At 39.5% G+C, this 20493-nt stretch overlaps 1 protein-coding gene and 1 long non-coding RNA gene across 2 annotated transcripts in view; one reads left to right on the top strand and one right to left on the bottom strand.

The window, feature by feature from the left end:
* The window catches only part of LOC118563910, a 28670-nt gene extending 27880 nt beyond the window's left edge, over positions 1-790 (bottom strand). Inside the window, exon 1 of the long non-coding RNA XR_004931521.1 lies at positions 710-790. This is a non-coding gene — a long non-coding RNA (uncharacterized LOC118563910). The remainder of the gene's footprint in view (positions 1-709) is intronic.
* LOC105927413 (ectonucleoside triphosphate diphosphohydrolase 2) lies at positions 788-20142 on the top strand. Its single transcript, XM_036140066.1, is given in 10 exon segments — positions 788-1125; positions 8551-8668; positions 9287-9437; positions 10911-11070; positions 11190-11333; positions 11335-11418; positions 13871-14140; positions 14696-14815; positions 16593-16727; positions 16814-20142. Coding segments are annotated over 10 exon segments (1503 nt in total). The 5' UTR covers positions 788-1020; the 3' UTR covers positions 17030-20142.
* The last annotated feature ends 351 nt before the right edge of the window (positions 20143-20493 follow it).

Raw genomic sequence — 20493 nt, 5'->3', positions numbered from 1 at the left:
GTCACAATGTGGGTTGTGTATTCGGGGAGCTATAGTTTGCGTTCTTAACATGACTTCAGGCAAAACCTTTTTTGGACTATGGCTGTTATATATCACAGGTGTCTGAATTATGGCTTTCTTTTTCTTTTTTTCTTTTTTTTTCTTTTTCCACACATGAAGACAAAACAAATTGTCCTAATAACCCCATTTTTATATTTTCTGTAATTTCACATTACATACAAACAGATCTATCAGGTTACTTTATGGCAAAATATGCAGTAATGTGTGGTTGTTTGTTTTATTGAAATGTCAGCCTGCAACTGCTCTCCCCTGCTATTAATAGGCAGCGGCGTCACAGGGTGAATTGTGCTTTGCAAACAGAATATGAGAAATGTAAGTAAGTAAAGTATTTATCTTTCGCACACAGAGCAATCACAAAGTGCTGTACAGAAAAAAAATAATAAAAAATTAAAATGAAACAGTAAAAAATAAGATAAAAGCACAATAAAAAAATCAGCATTTCCTAATTAGTTTTTCCAACAAAACGAATTTATTTGTTTTTAATTTTCCGTTGACTGTAATGTTATTTTGAAGATATTTAAAAACAAATCCAGTTTAATTCAAGTTTCTACTCATCCATCCAGCAGAGAAAAACATTTGTTACTGTGCAGTGAGGACATCCATGCAGAACATGCATGGACCCAAGCAGTGGCTCCACCCCCGACCTTACCATTGAATGAAGGTCCGCGTCTCCCCGCAGCCCGGGGCGGAATAAAGACATTCCCAGAGGACTGGTCCTGTATCCCTGGAGCTGTTTCCGTCCACAGACCGGGACTGAAACTGGGCCTGGCTGCGCTCAGGACTTTGAACATTAATCTGAGTCAGACTTTAAAATGTCAGCCATCCAGCAGGAAGCCAGCAGGTGAAGCGTAAAGAGGAGCGGACCGTCCCTCCACCAGGCTCCTCTTTCACTGGCATGAAGTGAAGACTCAGATTTCCAGAAGGCGCAGAGCAGAGCGGCTCGCTTCTCACCGTCGCTACATGGCTCTCCCCATCGTGCCCATCGCGCTGCTGCTCTTCGGACTGGTTGGCATCCTGCTGCTCACCGTTCCCACCCAGGACGTCCGGGACGCGCCGGGGTTCATGGTAAGGTCCGCTCCTCTGGGCGCATCGTGCGCTGGTATGATTTGAACCACAGCTTTGGTTGTGTTGTATGGAAACTCAAACACCGACTAAATTAATCAGGGTTGATAATTTGTTTAAGAGTCGTGTTTTAAAGCTGAATGTTTAAAACAGATGTTTAATACCAAAATGATTTGGCCCACCAGCACAGGTGGCTGAGGCAGTAGGGACACTTCTTATTTTTAATCAGGGGTAAACGTTAAAACTATTGAAAATGCCAGGTACAATTTGTCTTAATATCTCCACTTTTTATATTTTCTGTAATTTCACATTACATACAAACAGATCTATCCAGTTACTTTTACTCAAATTCAGACTTTGGTGAACCAAGATCTGCTTTTAATTAATTTAGTAAAATTGGCTAAATACAGCAAGTGTTTTCGAAGAGAGAGCCAAATTCTGCTCCTTTTGCTGTGAATAGACCAATAGATAAATAAATAACTTGAGTCCTAAAGAATTTGCAGACTAGATGACCATCTCTTGAAAAGGCAAATGTGCACAGCCTTTTTAAAATATAAAATTTGGCTTTCAAATATTTGTGACTTGGATGTTTGATTCCTGTTTAAGGATCAGTTTTTCCTGGAGGTGTTGTTGCACAACATTGACAAAAGCCATGAAACCACCTGTTGGGAAACAATGTTTTTTTCCTCAGCAACATGCACCTGCATAAATGAGAACATCTTCAAAAAGTTTATTTCAACTCTTAACATTTCAGGCATTTAAATCTATTAATTTACATGATTATGGCTTACAGTTAATGGAACTTTAAAAATCTGATTCTCAAAAAAAAAAAAGATGTCATATAAAACTAATACAATTACTGTTATATCTGGCCTACACAAGCACGGTGAAGACTGCTGACGTGACAGTTGTCCAGCAGACAGACTGACACTATAAATAAGCCACATAGTCATTCAAGCTAATTGCTACATAACCTGGCTGTTAATAGAGTAATGTGTCTAAGCATAAAGGAAGGTTTGGTGGAAGGAAAAAGTATGCAGCAGTCATAACCCTGACCACAGGATCGTGAAGTAAAGCTTGTTCCAGAGTTTGTGGGTGATTCATAGGACACGAGCCTGGGTGGTACAGTATGAGAAAAGGATGCACAACTATTTATAAATATTACAGGTGTAGTAAATCCACATCTCAATCACTGCTCTTTTTTCTTTTTTTTCATTTGTGGTACCAGAACTTGGTACTGAACCGTATCATTTCTGTCAGGTGTGAGCATCTGCAGCTATGAGACTCCATCCAATAAACAGACACACAAAACACTCGGAATAAATTAGCCAACAACTATTGCATTCAAATTGTGGGATTGATATTCTTTCTCATGCTAATATTGCGATAGCAGTAATGTATTATGCAGCCGAGCACAGACTGTGGCTGGAGTCAGAGCTTTAATAGCCACCACACAGATGTCTCCAGGACATGAGCTAACGCTGTCACGTTCCTTCTGGTAAAGCCAGAAGGATATTATCTGGGCTAGTGTTAAAAAAAAAAAACAGCAAAAAAACAACTCAGCTTTTGAACTTAAAGGAAAAAGGATCATGTGATTTTTGCTCAACCACCACTTTATTACGTCTTGTAGGAATGAACAGAAAATGCAGCGTCACAAGCTCCCAGATTCTGTCCACTACTTTTTAATCCCTGTGTTATGACATGAGAGAAAACACACAGTGCGGCCTGGAAGTCTCCAGTTTGTCTCTAATAAATAGATTTTCAAACTTTTACACCAGGTTGTTGACATTAGAGACTAACCCCTAAATCTGTGAACCTATGGGAGAACACCTTGCTCATTCCTGCCTCTCCAGGCCCCTAAAACAAAGCTTACCAGGCCTTAACAAGGCACCATCCAAAGGCTTTTATCATAAACCTGACCTTGAAGCTGCTGAAGGAAAAGTGAATGTTATTTGAGAATATTGTTTGTACAAAATATCAAATAATGTAGCTACTTTCAAGCTTCCCCATAACACTGGCAAGAAATGGACAGGAATGTCCTCTTTTCATTCCACTTGAAAATAAAGCCCACCGGTCTGGAAGAAGCACATAAACACATACTCACATAGATAGATAGATTCTATTTTAATGTTTCTAAAACATGAACCCTATAGATTTGTTTTTGCTTTAGGTTATTGGTCAAACCCATTGACAGGTTATAGCTTAAAAAACCTCATCTGCAGTTATCTTTTATTCCAGTTGCTAAGGCTGCACAACATATTGTAAACATATCCTCTTTGTTAACTGGAGTAGGCGGTTAACACTTTCCAACCCATGCTTAGAGATGTTATAATTTTAAAGTAAGTGTTAAAAACAAGTTTCCTGGCTAAATCGATGACCTTAAAGGCTCAGCTGGTGAGGAGACGCTAATCCAGAGCAAGGCTGTGGCAGTTTTTAAACAAATGAAGGAGGGAGAGAACATCCTAAGTCTCTCAGTACTTGTAGGATGAACTCATTACAAAGCCCTAATTCCAAAATCAGGAAAACAAGACATAGCAACGCTTTCAGGGAGCAGGATGTGGAATATTCAGTATTAAAGTTAGACACAAAATGCTTTTATCAAATGCAACTGAAGTGTATGTCAGTAGTAGGATTTAGATGCTTCAGCTTTTGACATACTTGACAAAAGCCACCGAAGCAGCTCCACAGAAGGCGGGGGATTAGTCTGCTCTTTGAACGGACACTTCAGTGAACAGATCACTCGTAGCCCATGGGGGTCTTTGTAGTTTTTCAATGTGAAGAATGTCGTGTGTTGCATGACATTTGGCAGTTCTGCCTATTAAGTTTGATGCACGAGAACAGCAAAATGTGCTAAACTGGGGGCTGTAATTAACAAGTCATTATTTAAGCGTACACCAGACCTTGACCCCCCCCCCCCCCCCCCCACCCCCCCAACCTTGGCATACGGTTTGTATGCTTGTGAAAAGGCTGTATTTTGAACTAAATGAATGACACACACCCTGTGTTTCAGTGCTAATGCTAACTTCCTGCTTTAGCTTGCGTTCTTTCAGTGCTAATACTTACTTTCTATATTAATCTGGAATTCTGCAGTGCCAATGCTAGCTTCCTGTTGTGGCTTGCGTTCTTTTAGTGCTAATACTTACTTTCTATATTAATTTGTAATGCTGCAGTACTAATGCTAGCTTCCTGTTGTTGCTTGCATTCTTTCAGTGCTAATACTTACTTTCTATTGTAATTTGTAATGCTGCCGTACTAATGCTAACTTCCTCTCGTAGCTTGTGATCTTTCAGTGCTACTTTCTATAGTAATTTGTAATGCTGCAGTACTAATGCTAACTTCCTGTTGTAGCTTGCGTTCTTTCAGTGCTAATACTTACTTTCTACAGTAATTTGTAACCCTGCAGGGGTAGCGGTAAGTTTCTTTAGATGTTAGCTGTGTCCCTGTGCTAATGCTAACCTCCTCTAGTAGCTTTCTTTGTTTCAGTATTAATGTTAGCTCCCTGTCGTAGCTTGCTAAGCTCCAGTGATAAGGCTTGGGTGACCAAACGTCCTCTTCTGTCCCGACATGTCCACTTTTCACCTGAAAATTGAAATGTCTGGTTTTCCTGAGGCCAATAGCCATGTCAGACCTCTCAACTTTTATCAAAAGTTAGGAGTGAGATTATGCTAATTTGGGGGCGGGGCTTGTTTGGGGGCGGGGCTAACCGGACCCTGGAAGAGCCGGTGGAGTCAACTCCATCTCATTTTTATCCCACCAGACAATGAAGTAGACATGTATTACTTGTGTTAAAAAGAGAAAGAGACATATTAATACTTAATAATAATAATACTTAATTAATTGTTCAGTTAATGGATTAAAACATAAATAATACACAATTGTTCAAATAATACTGAATAAAATTAAGTAGATTTTAATTATTAACCGAATTATTATACTGTTACACATTCATCTATGGGTTGTTTATCATTGTAAATCTATAACCTGATTGGTGAATCAGGCTGAGTTTCATCAAGCCTTTATGATCCCCTCAGCAGCAACACTGAAGCACACAGAGGTTCCCGCTGCGTCTTTACGCACGATCCAGCTGCTGATGTCTCCCTCTTTTCAGCTCAATGCACTTCTAGACTGTTACAGTTTATAACATTCTCATCACCTTTCACAGCGACAGATTTCTCAGTCAGTCGCCGCGCTGACCAGACAAATCTCTATTGCTCTCGTCAGTGCTTTCTGGGCGCACTGACGCCCAGAAAGCACCTGCTCCGAGGGAAAGGAGGGGGGAGAGGAGCAAGCGCGGAGGCACAGAAATACGGTGCATGTAGTTACAAAATGCAGAATTAATAAAAACGAAACTTATAAACTGACCAAGTGGCGTTTTAAACTGCATCTGGTTAGCAGAACTGTTTTTATGATCAGCGTGCAGCCATGACTGGTTCTGAATGGACCGGTCATCTTTCAGCAGCTCCACCCCCGCCTCCTCCCCTCCTGTGTACGCGGTACAGGACCTTACCGGCTCACTTTCACCACTGTTAAGACTAAAATTATTCATAACTCTGATCACTCTTCCTGCTGCTCTGTTAACATGAACTGCAGCAGGAATTACTGATGGCCACAAGCTGTGAAAGAAGCCGAAACAGCTCAGCAGAAGGCGGAGTTTTGTCGTCCGCAGCCCAGATGGGCTTTGTGATTTTTATGCGTGAGAAATGCCATGTTTGCGTGTGAAATGTCATGTGTTGCGTGTGAGCGTGTGAAGTTAGTGAAATGCGTGTGTCACACGGTCAATGCGTGAGAGTTGAGAGCTATGGCCATGTACTTATAATGACTGCACAATGCATGGAATCTGACAGCCTGTCTATCATGTGACGCCATCACCAAACTGCTACCTTGAGTGGTACTATGCCCCACACAGAATGAATAGCACTGAGCTGCTGTTTGCATGCTGTCAAAGCGAAAATGAAGCTTTGCAGACGAATCGCAAAAGACATTTCTCTCGTACTGCCCTGGTCGGGACAAATGGGTTGCAGAGTGCACCGTGTGCAAAGCTAGCATACGTGTTTCTGTACATAACACAGGTGCCACAGATCTCCTCGGTCACATGGATGCAGAAAAATATAGTAATGCTTGGTGGGTTGATTGAATTTCTTCTTACATGGCTAAGGAGAGGGCTAAAAGAGACTCATCCTTATCAGTAGGCTACCTATTTCAGGTGTGGCCAGTGTGTAGTTAGCCTGTAGTAATAAAACCATTATTAGTAACATATTTTTGTGACATCATAACAAAATTACTGATAAACAACTGACTTGTTTAAATGACAGGAACTTTACCTGTAAGTGATAATGGCAGCAAATGTGAGACCAAGGTAATAACTAACTTAACGAATGATAGATATTCTCAATTTTGTTGACAAAACTGTATCTTTAGAGACATGAGACCCTTCGGCAGGGCTATTTTCGTATTCAGACTGGTGTTTCTTCACAGTTTGGCTCACGTCTTGACCCATTTGTTCCATCCTAATTATGTGGCCAGATTGATATCCCATGGTTTCCTTTTTGGAAGTTTATTAGAGCTGCTCTGTTAGTCAGACTGGCCACACACAAACACTAAAAACACAGCAAAAAAAGGATTTTCTTACAATTTCCAGGAAGACAAATTCCCTTTTTTTCCTAACGGGTGAAAGGACAAAGCAGAGTGTGAAAGCTCATTGTGTTTTCATTAAGTAGGTTGCTACAGCTGACTGCACATCAGAAATGAGATACGTACACTTGCGGATACACTTGTATATATTTTAGAGGTCATGTGTTTAGAGGTGCATGATTGTGCAAGAGTATTCCTGTGTTTTAAATTCTGCACATGGCATTACTGTCTGTACATGTTTGAAAAACAGGATTTGTTTATGGGGGGTGGATTATATCTGATTCTTACATGCGGTCCATACATATTTATATTTAATTTTTTTATTTAATCAGCCTTAAAAACGGCACAATCATCTTGTGGAAATCTTTCATTTTAAACCCTAGATTGTACCTGCAAAAACTGCTTTTATCTTGGTCACTTTAAAATGTCTTCACCTGGCTTTTTGGTTTCATCAAAAATATTTCTTAGTTCAGAAGGTGGTGTTTCAAAACCTGCAAAATACAAAGAATACACATCCTTTGTTTTGTGTTGTCATTTAACCTTCTTTTTTAAATGAAAGCCTCCAGTGGAGGTTAAAAGTTCCCTCAAAATAAGTTCCAAATACTGTTACTGAATACACATCCTTTGTTTTGTGTTGTCATTTAACCTTCTTTTTTAAATGAAAGCCTCCAGTGGAGGTTAAAAGTTCCTTCAAAATAAGTTCCAAATACTGTTACCTGTATTACAATGTAAGTTGGTGTATTGATAATGTTTTTTTATTATTATTATTAATCCTTTATTTATACAGGTTAATCCAATGAGACTCAGTGTCTCAAGACAGACAGCTAAATGCATGTTAAATGTGAGAAAGAGGTTTTGTGAAACATTAAGTCCTGCATAACCTTGAAGTATATGTATGTAAGTTACTTTTGATGCACTCTCATTTTGAATAGTATGTGTTAATTTGGATCAGGGGTGTGGATTCACAATGTTTGGTTTTGCCAGGATAGTTGGGTTATTTTTGCTGTGACCTTCTAGTTTTATTCACTTTTTCCATATTTAGTTTCCAGCTGTTCATCTGTGGAGTAAATATCTACCCTGTATGAGCGTACCCATATTGGCAGAAAAATATTAGCCAAATTAAACAAAAAGTATGTCATGCCATCACTTTCAAGCATCTGGCATGGGGAGGTGAGGGACTCTTCTTCCAATGCTGTTTCTGTTTATTTTTAGTACATTAAATTATTTCCATCCATTCATCCGTCCATCCATTCATCCTGTAAATTCATCCATCCAATCCACTGAACCTTTAAATCAATCTATCTATCTATCCATCCATCCATCCATCCATCCAATCCATTCCCCCAAAAACCCATCCATCCATCCATCCATCCATCCATCCATCCATCCATCCATCCATCCATCCACCCACCCACCCATCCATCCATCCATCCATCCATCCATCCATCCATCCATCCATCCATCCATCCATCCATCCATATCATTTATCCATCGGTCCATCATCCATCCTTTACATCCATCCATCCATCCATCTATGCATCCTTTACATCCATCCATCCATCCATCTATGCATCCTTTAATTCCATCCATCCATCCATCTGTCCATCCATCCTTGAAATTCATCCATCCATTCATCTATCATCTATCTATCCATCCATCCATCCATCAGTCCATCTCCTTAGACTATAAAATATCTGGTCTGGCTGGACCCAGTTTCAAAATCCCCTCTTGAGATTTATATTTTAATATTTTATTGTAGCTGTCTCTTTATTGTGTCTCTTCTTTTATCCCCTGCAGTATGGAATTGTCCTGGATGCTGGTTCTTCCCACACAGCTTTGTATATTTATAAGTGGCCTGCAGATAAGCAAAATGGCACCGGTGTGGTCACCCAGCACAGCGACTGCCATGTGGAAGGCAAGTATCAGCATCTTCTCCACTAAACCCAATGCTTTGCATGTCAAATACAACTCAGACATAATCCTGACCTACAGGGAGACAGATCCAACTGCCACAAAGATTCTGCATCAAAATGTCAGGGAGAAAAAAAAAGAAACTACTATAAGATCTTAATATATTTCTATGTTTAAGCTCAAACTATATGCCATGAAATAATATAATTTAAATCTAAAATCTTTAACAACCCAAGTCTGCTTTCTTTTTTATTACTTTTATTCAGAGTTTTCACATTTCAGCACCTTAATCTACAGCTTTTCATTGAGAAGCAGCCAGTTTTCCTGATGTTTGCATCCTCAAGTGATATTTAAGGCACTTTATCAAAGCATAATATTTGCTGGTTGGTGGAGCATTTGAAAAAGCTCTAGTCAGCAGAAAGGGTCTGCAAACGACTACCTGTGCAGGTAGACGGGATTGTAACCAGCACGTCTGGCCCTAGGAGTGTAAACAGATCTTATCAATGACAAAATTATAGACGTGACATAACCTGACACAGCTTTTTGCAAATATGATGATACCAGGTAACGTAATTAGATGTTGTTTTTTTTTCTTATGTTTCTCTGCTCAACTTTCATCAAGGTGGGGGAATATCTAGCTACGCGGGCCAAAGCGGAGCAGCAGGTAGGAGCTTAGAGGCGTGTCTGGATCAGGCTGTTAAGGATATTCCCAAAGAGAGACACCAGAACACGCCCGTGTACCTGGGGGCCACAGCTGGCATGAGAATCCTGAAGTGAGTCATTCTGTCTGTGTTTGTGTGACCCAGCAGTCAGTGTTGCCTTTGTTTGTCTTTGTCTTTATACTTTTGAGATGTTATTCTTTGCTCACAGCATTGAAAATAATACATTAAGCACAGAGGTGGCTAGTAACTAGTTACATTTACTCAGTTACATTTAATTTAGTAATTTTCTGAGCAAAATGTACTTTAAGGAGTAGTTTTACTGCACTGTACTTTTTACTTTTACTTGAGTCATATTATTATTTAAGTGTTGCTACTCTTACTTGAGTAAAATCTCTGGCTACGCTAACCACTGCCAGTGACTTTATGAATAAAGAACAGACTTTTTTAACCAAAAATACACCAGCGAGACAAAAACCTAGGGTTTATGTTAAAGTGAGACTCCTTATTTGTACATAAGCTTTGTTATCTTAATGTTATTTTCTATCTGCTGAGCTCATTGAGCCATTTGGAGGTAAGATGAATGTACAGTAAACAGTATTTATTGTCCTGGAAAGGACTTTGTACTGTTCTAACATACTGTATATACATTACCTGCTGTATGTATTGCTTTCATGTTTAAAATGGGGAAAACATATTTGAAAAAGTCTTTCTTTTGTCTTCAGTGTCTTTAGTGTCTCTTTTGTCTTTAAAATACAAGAACTTTCACGTAACCTTATATTTTTGTCTGAAATATTAAATCATCAGCTGTTATAATTAGTTACTCAGTACTTGAGTATCCTTCTTACTGAATACCTTTTTACTCTTACTTGACTAATTTCTTGGCTGACAACTTTTTACTTTTACTTGAGTAAAAATATGTTGAAGTAGTGCTACTTTTTCTTGAGTACAATTTTTGGCTACTCTACCCACCTCTGATTAGGCAGCCAAAGTCCAAAGAAAAACGTTAAAAGGCATTTAGAAAACCAGATCAGGACCACTTTAAAAAGTGACTAGAAATTCTGCTTGTAAGAAAAATGTAAAGTAAGTCGCTGATGTCTTTAAAATGTTGTGCAGTATTTTCGGTAAACTTCTATCCTCTATGGGTTGTTTTTTTTTTTTTCTAGTAAAAGCAGAAGATTATCATTCCCACAGTATGATGCTGCCACCACCATGTTTCACCGTGCAGATGGTGTGCAACGTTAGGTTTTTTTGCAACATATAAATGATTGCTAAAGACAAATGGAGGGATATTCCGATGTGTGTAACTATTGTTACATGTTCATGCAATTTCCAACTCTTCTCAATGTTGCTGAATGTGTGTACTTCTGGAAAAGCTGGAAATGTAACACAATTTCCAGCTGTATCACAAAATGTGTTACATTTCAGATTTTAATTGAAGTCTTAAAACAAAATAAGCACCAGTCCATACTGGAATGATAGCAAAGTTTAATATTCCAGTTCTTTTTGATTTTTCTTAATTTTAAAGGATGCCAAACAGCTCTTTTTGATGTGAGCTTATATTTCAGTGAGGGGCTTTTCTTTCAGTATTTCCAATCCAACGCAGTCGAGTCAGATACTAGAAGAGGTGGGCCAGAAAGTCAAGTCGTACCCTTTCGACTACCGCGGAGCTGCCATATTGAGCGGACAGGAGGAGGGAGCGTACGGTTGGGTCACCGCCAACTATCTCTTAGAGAACTTCATTAAGGTACCTCATGTGGAGATTTTGACCTCAGACAGGAACAAATTTCTTGTGAAACTGTTTTAGAAAATAATTAAGCCCATTGGTGTTACGCTGAATTTTCTTTCCTGACTCTGTTTGTGCAGTACGGGTTCGTCGGGCGCTGGTTCAGCCCCGGGAGACCGACGGTGGGGGCGCTCGATTTAGGCGGAGCGTCCACACAGATAACGTTCGCTACTGAGGAGGCGGTGGAGGACGAACGGGACATGATGAAGCTGCGTCTTTATGGTCCACGAGTACTCCCTGTACACCCACAGCTTCCTGTGCTATGGCCAGGACCAGCTTTTAAAGAGACTGCTGGCTCACATCGTGAAGGCAAGCTCGCAGATCCAAATGCTCTGAATTCAAAATTCAAATATCCTTTATTGATCCCAAAGGGAAATTAAATTGGCTCTTACTATCTTGCTCTAATTAATACAAAAATGGGTCATAAGTCAGAAAAATTAACTAATATACCCTCAAATATAGAGCCTTGAATTGTATTCCTGAACTACAAACCACAAGTTTGAGTGCATCTTATTGGGTTTTCATGTGAAAGACCGATAGAAAGTAGTGCATTATGAAGGTGACATAAAATGATTCATTATATGCAATGATAAAATGATATGCATGTCAATTTGTATTTAACTTCAGTTATTATGACACATCTGGATAATATCCAGCACAACGAGGCGCCTACAGAACTCCCGTAATCATTACCTGTGTGAAGCATGGTGGCGTCAGCATCATGATGTGGGGAAGCCGGTCAGCGTTGGGGGGAAGATACAGCACAGGTCCATGTCATATAGTTAGAATATCATGAAAATTTTGTTTTTCTTTCAGTAATTGTCTTCAAAAAGGGAAACTTGTATATTATATCCATGTATTACACACAGACTGATGTATTTCATTTGTTTATTTCTTTTAAATGTGATGATTAAAACTGACAACTACCCTTCGCCTCTTCAACAATGACCTTTTGAGTTAATTAGCTGATTAGAGTTTGGCACCAAGTGCCTTCAAAATTGAACCTTTTCACAATAGTCTCATTTTGTGAGATACTAAATTGGGAGTTTCATTAGTTGTCAGTTATAATAATCAAAATTAAAATAAATAAACACTTGAAATCTAACTCGAAATGTAATGAATTAGTATAATAAAAGTATAATAAAAGTTTCACTTTTTGAATGGAATTAAGGGGGAAAAAATCTACTTTTTCATGATATTCCAATTATATGACCAGCACCTGTAGATAGAGCTAAATGCATTGCAATCCAGGAAGAAAACCTGTTAGAGGCTGAAAACAGATATGTTCCTAAATGGTTTAGTTTAAAATTTATGTTAGATTGGCCTCGTCAAAGTCCAGACCTAAATAAAACTGAGTATTAGTGATAAAAGCTGGAAGCTGATGTTCACCACCAACACTCTCCATCCAGTCTGCCTTAGTTTGAGCCATTTTGCAAAGATTTTATTCTTCAGATGTACAAAGCTTATAGAGACATACCCCAAAAAGACTTATAGCTGTACTTGCAGTGAAAGGAAGTTCTGCAAAGTACTGGCTCAGACAGGCTGAAATTCAGTGCTTGTCTAGGGGTTTCCTAACACAGACCCAGTTCTGGATTAGGCTGAGGTTGAGGATTCTGGGAAGCCAGTCTGGAAGCTTAACGGTAGCCTGCTTGATCTGTTCCGTCATTGATTATTTGTACCAACCAGCTGTCTAGCTGTTGATTTAAGGTGAAAAAAAAAATAATAGATGTGGTCCTTCTTCATTATTCTATGTACTTGTGCAATGCACCAGTACAACAAAACAGGCCTGCAGCATACTGCTGCCTTACCCTGACCAAACCGCACATCCTGGCCAACTTTCTTACATCTGAGGGGGTAAGGTTTAAGTTTTCCTGTAGAGCTTAACAAAGTGGTGACAGACTTAACTTGTACTTCTTTACAATTTTGTTAAGTTTGAGCAGGTGACCTGTAGTTTTTTTTAAATGGCCCCAAAAGACTTTTCCAACTGGTTTAAATCTCAAATTGTTCTTCTTAGATCCTCACCGAGTTCCTCAAACGTCGCCATCACTCTTAAGTAGTCCACAGAGTGCCGCGAAAACAAATCATTTTAATGTCCCCAAAGCTAAAACTAATAATTGGATGGAATCATCATCAGCAATCTGAAATGATCAGGCATTGGCCCTAAAAACATTCTAGAAACTTTAGCACCATCAAACATATTCTGGTGAATACAGGTGGAGCCTGTATGGGTCGATCCTCCACAATACATTTAAGCTTGTGAACTAAATTCTTGTATTAATAAAACATCGACATCATGCATGTATTCAATAACACATGTTCTGTGTTATTGTTACAATACAATCCTGCAGCTTTACTGATCTGGATCCTGTTTACAACTGGAAGGTTAGAATTTACAGCACCCTCTGCTGGACAATGTGAGCAACAGCAACAGAAGATATTAATAGTCTTTGTAAATGCAACATATATTCCAATGAAATGTGCATTTAACACATTCCCTTAGGGAGCCTTGTGCTGCCACTTTGCCAGTGGGCTAAGGGTCTGGTTCAGGGACCCAGAGAGGCAGGCTGTGGGATTTGAACCAGAGAACTTATTCCCTTTCCAAAACACAAGTGCCACTAGGCCTCCTGTTATCCATATCGTCTTGGTGTATTTCTTGTAATCCTAAAGTTCAGTCTGACCCTTCCACATCAGAAGTTACTTTAATCCCAATAGTTTATTGACTTTCTCCCGAAGGAATAAAGCCTCTCTTTGTCTCTTTCAGTCTCAGGGTTACTCTCAGGTGGTCACTCATCCCTGCTACCCTGCAGACTACAGCAGGACACTGAAAATGGACGACATCTTCAGCTCACCCTGCACCGCGCGGGACAAACCCGACTCCTACAACCCCGAGAGCGGCTTGACGTTGCAAGGCAGCGGACATTACGAGCACTGCGTGGGCAACGTGTCCGTGCTCTTCTCCTTCGACGGCTGTCCCTTCTCGCAGTGTTCGCTTGACAAAGTCTTCCAACCAAACATCACCGGCAGCTTCATGGTAAGAACGGCAAAAAGGAAAGGTTGTTGTACGACAGGTAAAGGTGTGCGAAAAGCCTTAAAACAAGTTTGTCATCGTGATCTCACTCTGAAAAGCAGTTATAATTTGAAACACATTTATTCTCCGTTGGAGAAGTCAGCTGGTGTGTTTGCGTGGGTTTCTTTTTTTTTTTAATTACTGTTTTAAAGACCTCATCCGCACCGTTTCATTACCGAGATCAGTTGCCTAGCAACAAGCAAAGTCTACAAACTGATTGTCCCTGGCAGGAAAATTAAGAGCCACGCAGCCCTCTGTGGAGCAAGTGAGACGCTATTAGCCCTCAAGCTGCAGATTAAAAATGCACTGAGGTGCATGCATTATGCACGTGCGTTAACTTAAAACAAGATGAAGGGACCAGTCAGCCGTGTAAGTCTAGAAAAATATTCAAGTCCTGGTGGAGCTGAACCGAGCTCCGTTCAGCCCTGAGGTGCACAGAAGAACATTGGTGAGTCATAATTTGCTTGCTTTGATTTAACCCATTTATTTTTTGCATGTCTGCCTTCTTCTCGTCTCCAGGCGTTCTCTGCTTTTTTCTACGTTCACTCCTTCCTGCGGCAAATCACCAGAATCACAGTCAGCACCCCGCAGCTGCTGGACCAGGCCGCCGAGGCGCTGTGCGCCATGAGATACAGTCAGGTAATCCAGAGACGTCGGGTCGAGCAAACAGCACTGTGACAACGAACCGATGGCGCTGTCAGATAGCATATTGCTAACTGTTTGTTTGTGAAAATGCATATGCGGAGAACAGCAATTGGGTTTTTCATGTAGTTTATTCTGTTTGGTTGGAGGGTGTGATTGTTTTCTGGGCGTGTCTCCACATGGAGTGAAAAGGCCTCGCCTTGGCATTCAGCAAAAAACAATTCGAGTTAAGTAGTATTTCTCTAGACTGAATTTAACTGCATAACATCCAAGCGAATGTTTTAAAGGAGCAACAAGTGAAATTTCATACTTTTAGATTATTATTTTAACAAACTAAAATAATAGTTTTGTGAGGAACTAAAAATCCCTTTTTAGATGGACTGTGATTAAACGTCACACACTATCACTCTGTGCTGTTCTCCAACCTCTTGTTTGCATAGCCGGGCCGGCTGCCCATGCTCGTACGTGCACGCGAACAGCTGCCCCCTCCCTGCCCATAAAATGCCCCATCAGGCACAAAATGACGGAGAGCACGGCCATCGGATCAAACCGTTTGCTATAAGCATTATAAAGTTATGAGTTACCTACTTCTTCACTAGACATGTTCCTCTGAAAGGTGAGGCTGTTCTGCTGTGTATTTATCTTTTGCAAATATGCGGATAGGAGCCGATGGGTGATAAGGGGAACTGGGCACCTGAGCACTGGAGTGAGGTGGAGAGAGGCGTGGCTTATTACACGTCTTGTTTTGGTCTACAGACAGTGCTCAATCTCCACCTAGTGGTAAAAAATTGCTTGTTGCTTCTTTAAGTAACACTCATTGTTTTCTGGTAAAGACTTACCTCTGCCATTCTTCATCTCCCAGCGCGTGTGCAGACAAAACAGTCCCGGGTGGGGGTCTTTGGGTTTTGTTGAAACTAAGATGTGGATTAAAAAAGGGTGGTTCTAGCCAGAAAGGATTTTTGTTTTAATGCAAATCTTCAAATAATCATTGCAATGTGTTTAAGATATATAAGCAGCTTGTCATTTCTTGTTCATTAGGTATGTTTACATGCACAAAATTTCACGCTCAGACTGAAATGTATTTGTATTAAAAAACAAAAAAAACAGTCGGATTGTAGAGTTTAAATGGGCACACAATCAACTGATATGATCACAATGTGTGTTTATATGCATTTGGCTTTATTCAGAACCATTGTGACATGCGCAATTATCATATTTCCTTAAAAAAAACACAGAAGAAGAAGAACTTTGATCTTTGCTGAACAACAAAAAATAGTAAACAAAGCAGCAGTGTTCATTATAGTTTGTTTGTCTTCCAAGAGCCCAGGCTGGACTTGCACCAGGCTCTAAATACTGTTGAATTGTTACTGAATAAATAACAATTTTGTATTAGAAACATTTTAATGTTTCTAATAGAAAGGTTGTATCGGGAGCCAGTTTTGCTTCCCGACGTATTTACACTACTCAACAATGTGGACACACGTCACGTTTACTGCGAGCGCACACTCCGGTCAGTTTGCCACATTTGGAATAACTTGATCCAGACCAGCGTTTACATGCATGTAGATCGGATTATCAATCGGCACATCTTTATTCCGACTGAGCTTAATCTGATCACAATATTCCGATTTACTTGTTTACACGACGCATTTTTATTCCGATCGGCCCTTTATTCTGATCTCTTTTGTCCATGTGAACATAGTTATTGCTGAGTGCTGGTGGTTCAGGTTGTTCCACAGATGCCTCACTTTTTAACGTCAACTCCTCGTTGCAGCTGCTCAGTCTGGCTCCGGCAGAAAGGCCTCGTCTGCAGAACTACTGCGCTTCCTCTGTGTTCATCAAAACTCTCCTTGTGAGAGGATACGGCTTTGATGACGCGTCGTTCCCTCTCATTTCCTTTCAGAAGAAGGTAAACAATGTTGAAAAAAGCATCATTCGTCAGCGTTAAGGAGAAGCAGGGTATGCCTGAAGCTTCTGTGTTTTGTGTCTGTGCAGGTGGGGGACACGTCGATGGGCTGGGCTCTGGGCTACATGCTGACTCTCAGCAGTCTGTTACCCGCGGAAAGCGTCGGGGTGAGGAAAACCCTCACCCTGGGAGCATGGGGGACGCTCCTCTTCCTCTTCATTGTCCTCCTCTTAGTCATCTGTGCCTTCCTTCTGCTTCGAGCTCGAGACAGGAGGAAGAAAGGAGGTGATGAAAGCGCCATCTAGATTCCACATGCACCTCTATGGAGGTGAAGAAAAGAAAAACATACAGGACATTTGGATTATGTTCTTCTATCTCTTTTGCATCATTGCTCCTACCAGCAATTTATTTTAATATAAAAAAGGTGTATAACTACATCTGCTTTAAATTACAGCCCTGCTCAAAAGTTTGCATCCACCCTTCATCTGCAGGACTGTTTTTTTTCTTTCAATGTTGTTTTTAAACTGTTCTGTTTTTTTGTTAGTTTTTTTATTTTAAAGGTTTGGTTGACTTTTAATGACAACATACAGCCCATATGTTTGAGTTTACTGTGGATTTTCTCCCATACATACAGGCTCAGGTATATTCCAACAGTACACTCCCATTAATATCTGTTTAGGTATCTGCAGAAAAACCATCAGCAAACTTCTGGTTTATTTCTGATTGGATATTTGACCATGTTTCCATGCAGAACTGGTGAGCATTATCTAAACCGGATGGTTGCCTTGGTAGGTTTTTATTTCTTTCTTTCAAACCTGAGGTCAGGGCTATTACAGAAGACGAACGTCCGGTGTCATTGTCACACTGCAACAACCAACTGAGCCCAAGTTTAAACCAGCTAGCTGTTTATTTGAGGGGAACTTGAAGAAGTTGATGGTTAATGTCCTTCATTATTCCCTCCATTTTCCCCTAACGCAGCAGGGCAATTGGTCTATAGGGACAGCATGATGCTACGACCGCCACGAGCTGTCTCCAGTCACTCATCATTGCCCACCCAGTCATAAACGCAGGGGTGGCGTTCTCCCTGTATGCTTTCAGTTCATCAGATATCTATGGTTCATTTTGGTCCAATAATGAACTTCTCAATGTGGTCAAACAGCTCAATCTTGGTGTAGTCTGACCATTTCAGATAAATTTGATGTTGTCCCTTTTGGAGCACCACCCCTTTTGGTCCATGTTGATATAAAACTGACCTCACTGTGAACATTTCCAGCAGTAAAGCCGCAGTTTCTCAGTTCACTGCAGGTATGAACCTCATTGGTTCTTGGGTTGTTCCCAAACATCCAAACTAGCTTTCTTTCATTTGAAGGGACCAGTTTGGGAGAGATGGTTGACACTTGGACCTCGTACGCTTCTTTTAAAAAGACATCTTTCTCAAACACACATCAACATTTCATTCTGAATTTTGAGCCTCTTTGCTGAAAAGGTGTAGACTTTTGAATGAATGGTTGAATATCCAACCATAATTATACCAGAAGCTCAAAAAATAAAGATGGGCAACTTGCTAAGAGACATTTAGCCAAATATTAGTGTATAAATTTGAGTCTGTATGTTTTATATTGACCCTGCGTGAAAATCCACAGTAAATTAGAATTTGTGATTGGTTTTTTTTTAAGAAATTTGAAGCTGTTTGTATACATTTCTTGATGAGGGGGGTATGAAAACTTGATGACACGTATCTGAAAGATGAGATGGGAGAATATAAGTGTAAAAAAACACTTTTATTTCTGTTATGTAACGCTCTAACAAAAGGAGAAAAAGGGACTAATTTAAGAAACTTTTTTTTTAAAAATGTCACTGCTGAAGTAGAAGCAGGTATTTGTATAGTTAACTTAAATACAGGTCAGACTGTCCAAGCTGCCGTACGTCATTTCTAACAGCAACAATAAATGAGATGTGATAATATATGAACTTAGGAATTCAGAAATGAAGGAAATCAAAACAAAATAAAATCAACCATTATGTAAAACAGAGATTTAAAAATTAAAATGAGAATTTGGGCAAATTAGCACACTTGAAAATATAATTTGAAAGGCTAAGATTTTAGCCTGGACTTAGAAACAAGCCACCAGAGATGGCGACTCAAATCACACTAAAGTCACAATAGTAGAAGACTTGAGACTCAGGAAATAAAACCCTTTGTCTCCTTTAAGCTTGTGATTGGATCTGAAAACATGGAGAAAATGCTTGTCTGTGGACCTGATAGGCATGAGTGACTGTTTGGGCATAAAAAATAAACATGTATAAACACTCATCAAGGTGCATCGGACCCAAAATAACTTCCTCATTCAACATTCTCAAAAAAAGAGAGAAAGAAATTAAACTGGACATGCAGAAAGGTCCAATGATTGTGTTGCAGATCAAACATAGGTTAGCTCGATGCGTTGCAAATAAATAATAGCAGTATTAGTGTGTTTAATATTTATTTAGCAAACAGCTGTTTAGAATGCAGTATTTGTTAGCTATTAAATTCAAAGTGTCACTAATTTGTGAGTTGAGTGTCAACATCAAATTCCTCAATCAGCTTTATTGGTGAAGTCTCTTTAAACAAAGAACTAATAAAAGACTTTCACATGTTCAGTCAGTGAACGCGCCACAGCTAAGCAGCACCAGGTGGCCCTGAATGCAACACTTTAGCATAGCATTTGTTACTGGGTGAAGGGAAATATCTATTTGTAAGCACTTTGGGGATTTTTTTCTTAAATCAGTGATGCCAACTCCAGCAGATAACAGGGTTACTGAACGTCTTACTGGAAATCGCTGTTAGTTAAATAAGAAACGAAGAGATAAGAAAATGTCCACAATATTCTGATGGATGTGTTTCTATACTTTACATCGTTTTGTTTATTTATTCTAAACTTACAAAACTCATTAACAGCTTTAGGTAATGTTAGTTTTTGATTTTCTGGAGCTCTTTATAGGTGTCTGATGTAAATCGTTAAGTGATGTATTGTACTTAATATAAGGATGCATCTGTCAACTTCAAAGTGACTATAACTAGTCAGTAAGTACTTGATCAGCAAGTAAAATACTGAAAAATCTCATTTTTCTCTTTTTCCTTATATGTATCAATCTTTAAAAGTCTCACTGTCTTTTGGTCTGTCAACGTGGCAACAAATACCAGGTCCTTTCTTGCACTAAAGTGGTTTAAGCAAATGTATAAATGAGGATACTCTTGTCATAATCTTGTTTTCCTTTGGGCTCAAAGCAGCTAATTTTTTCAGCATATTTTCTTTTTGTTACATTAAGTTGAATCCAAACAAACTGGACACAGGTGAGGTGGAATGTGCTCTAAAAGGAAAACCTCATTTGACAGGACTGGAAATCTCTTTCAGCAAATAAAAAAAATGGAGCAGTGCATCTCTAACATTGTTGTAAGAGCTAATATAATACTTGCATTTCTAATATTGTTCATTGTTTTGTGCACTTAAGCACAATTCTGAACATCCTTACTTGAATTAATTGAGTCGCCATTTAAACCAAAAGGTATGGCATGGCAGAATCTTTCTGTGTTGAATAAAAATGTGTGTTGTGACCATTATTGTACGTATTTCCTTCCCTAAGATCTTGACTGAAGTGTCTTAAATGATTAATCTACAAATAGATCACAGGAATGTGTGACAAGCATGATTGTTAATGCTGTATTTATGGCGTTTTGATATATGGAACCAGCATTTGGGGACAGTGAAGCTGCAAAGAGTAGACCTAC

The sequence above is a fragment of the Fundulus heteroclitus genome, chromosome 8 (assembly GCF_011125445.2).
Source record: "Fundulus heteroclitus isolate FHET01 chromosome 8, MU-UCD_Fhet_4.1, whole genome shotgun sequence".
NCBI classification, from domain to species: domain Eukaryota; kingdom Metazoa; phylum Chordata; class Actinopteri; order Cyprinodontiformes; family Fundulidae; genus Fundulus; species Fundulus heteroclitus.
This window is presented reverse-complemented; position numbering and strand designations above follow the sequence as displayed.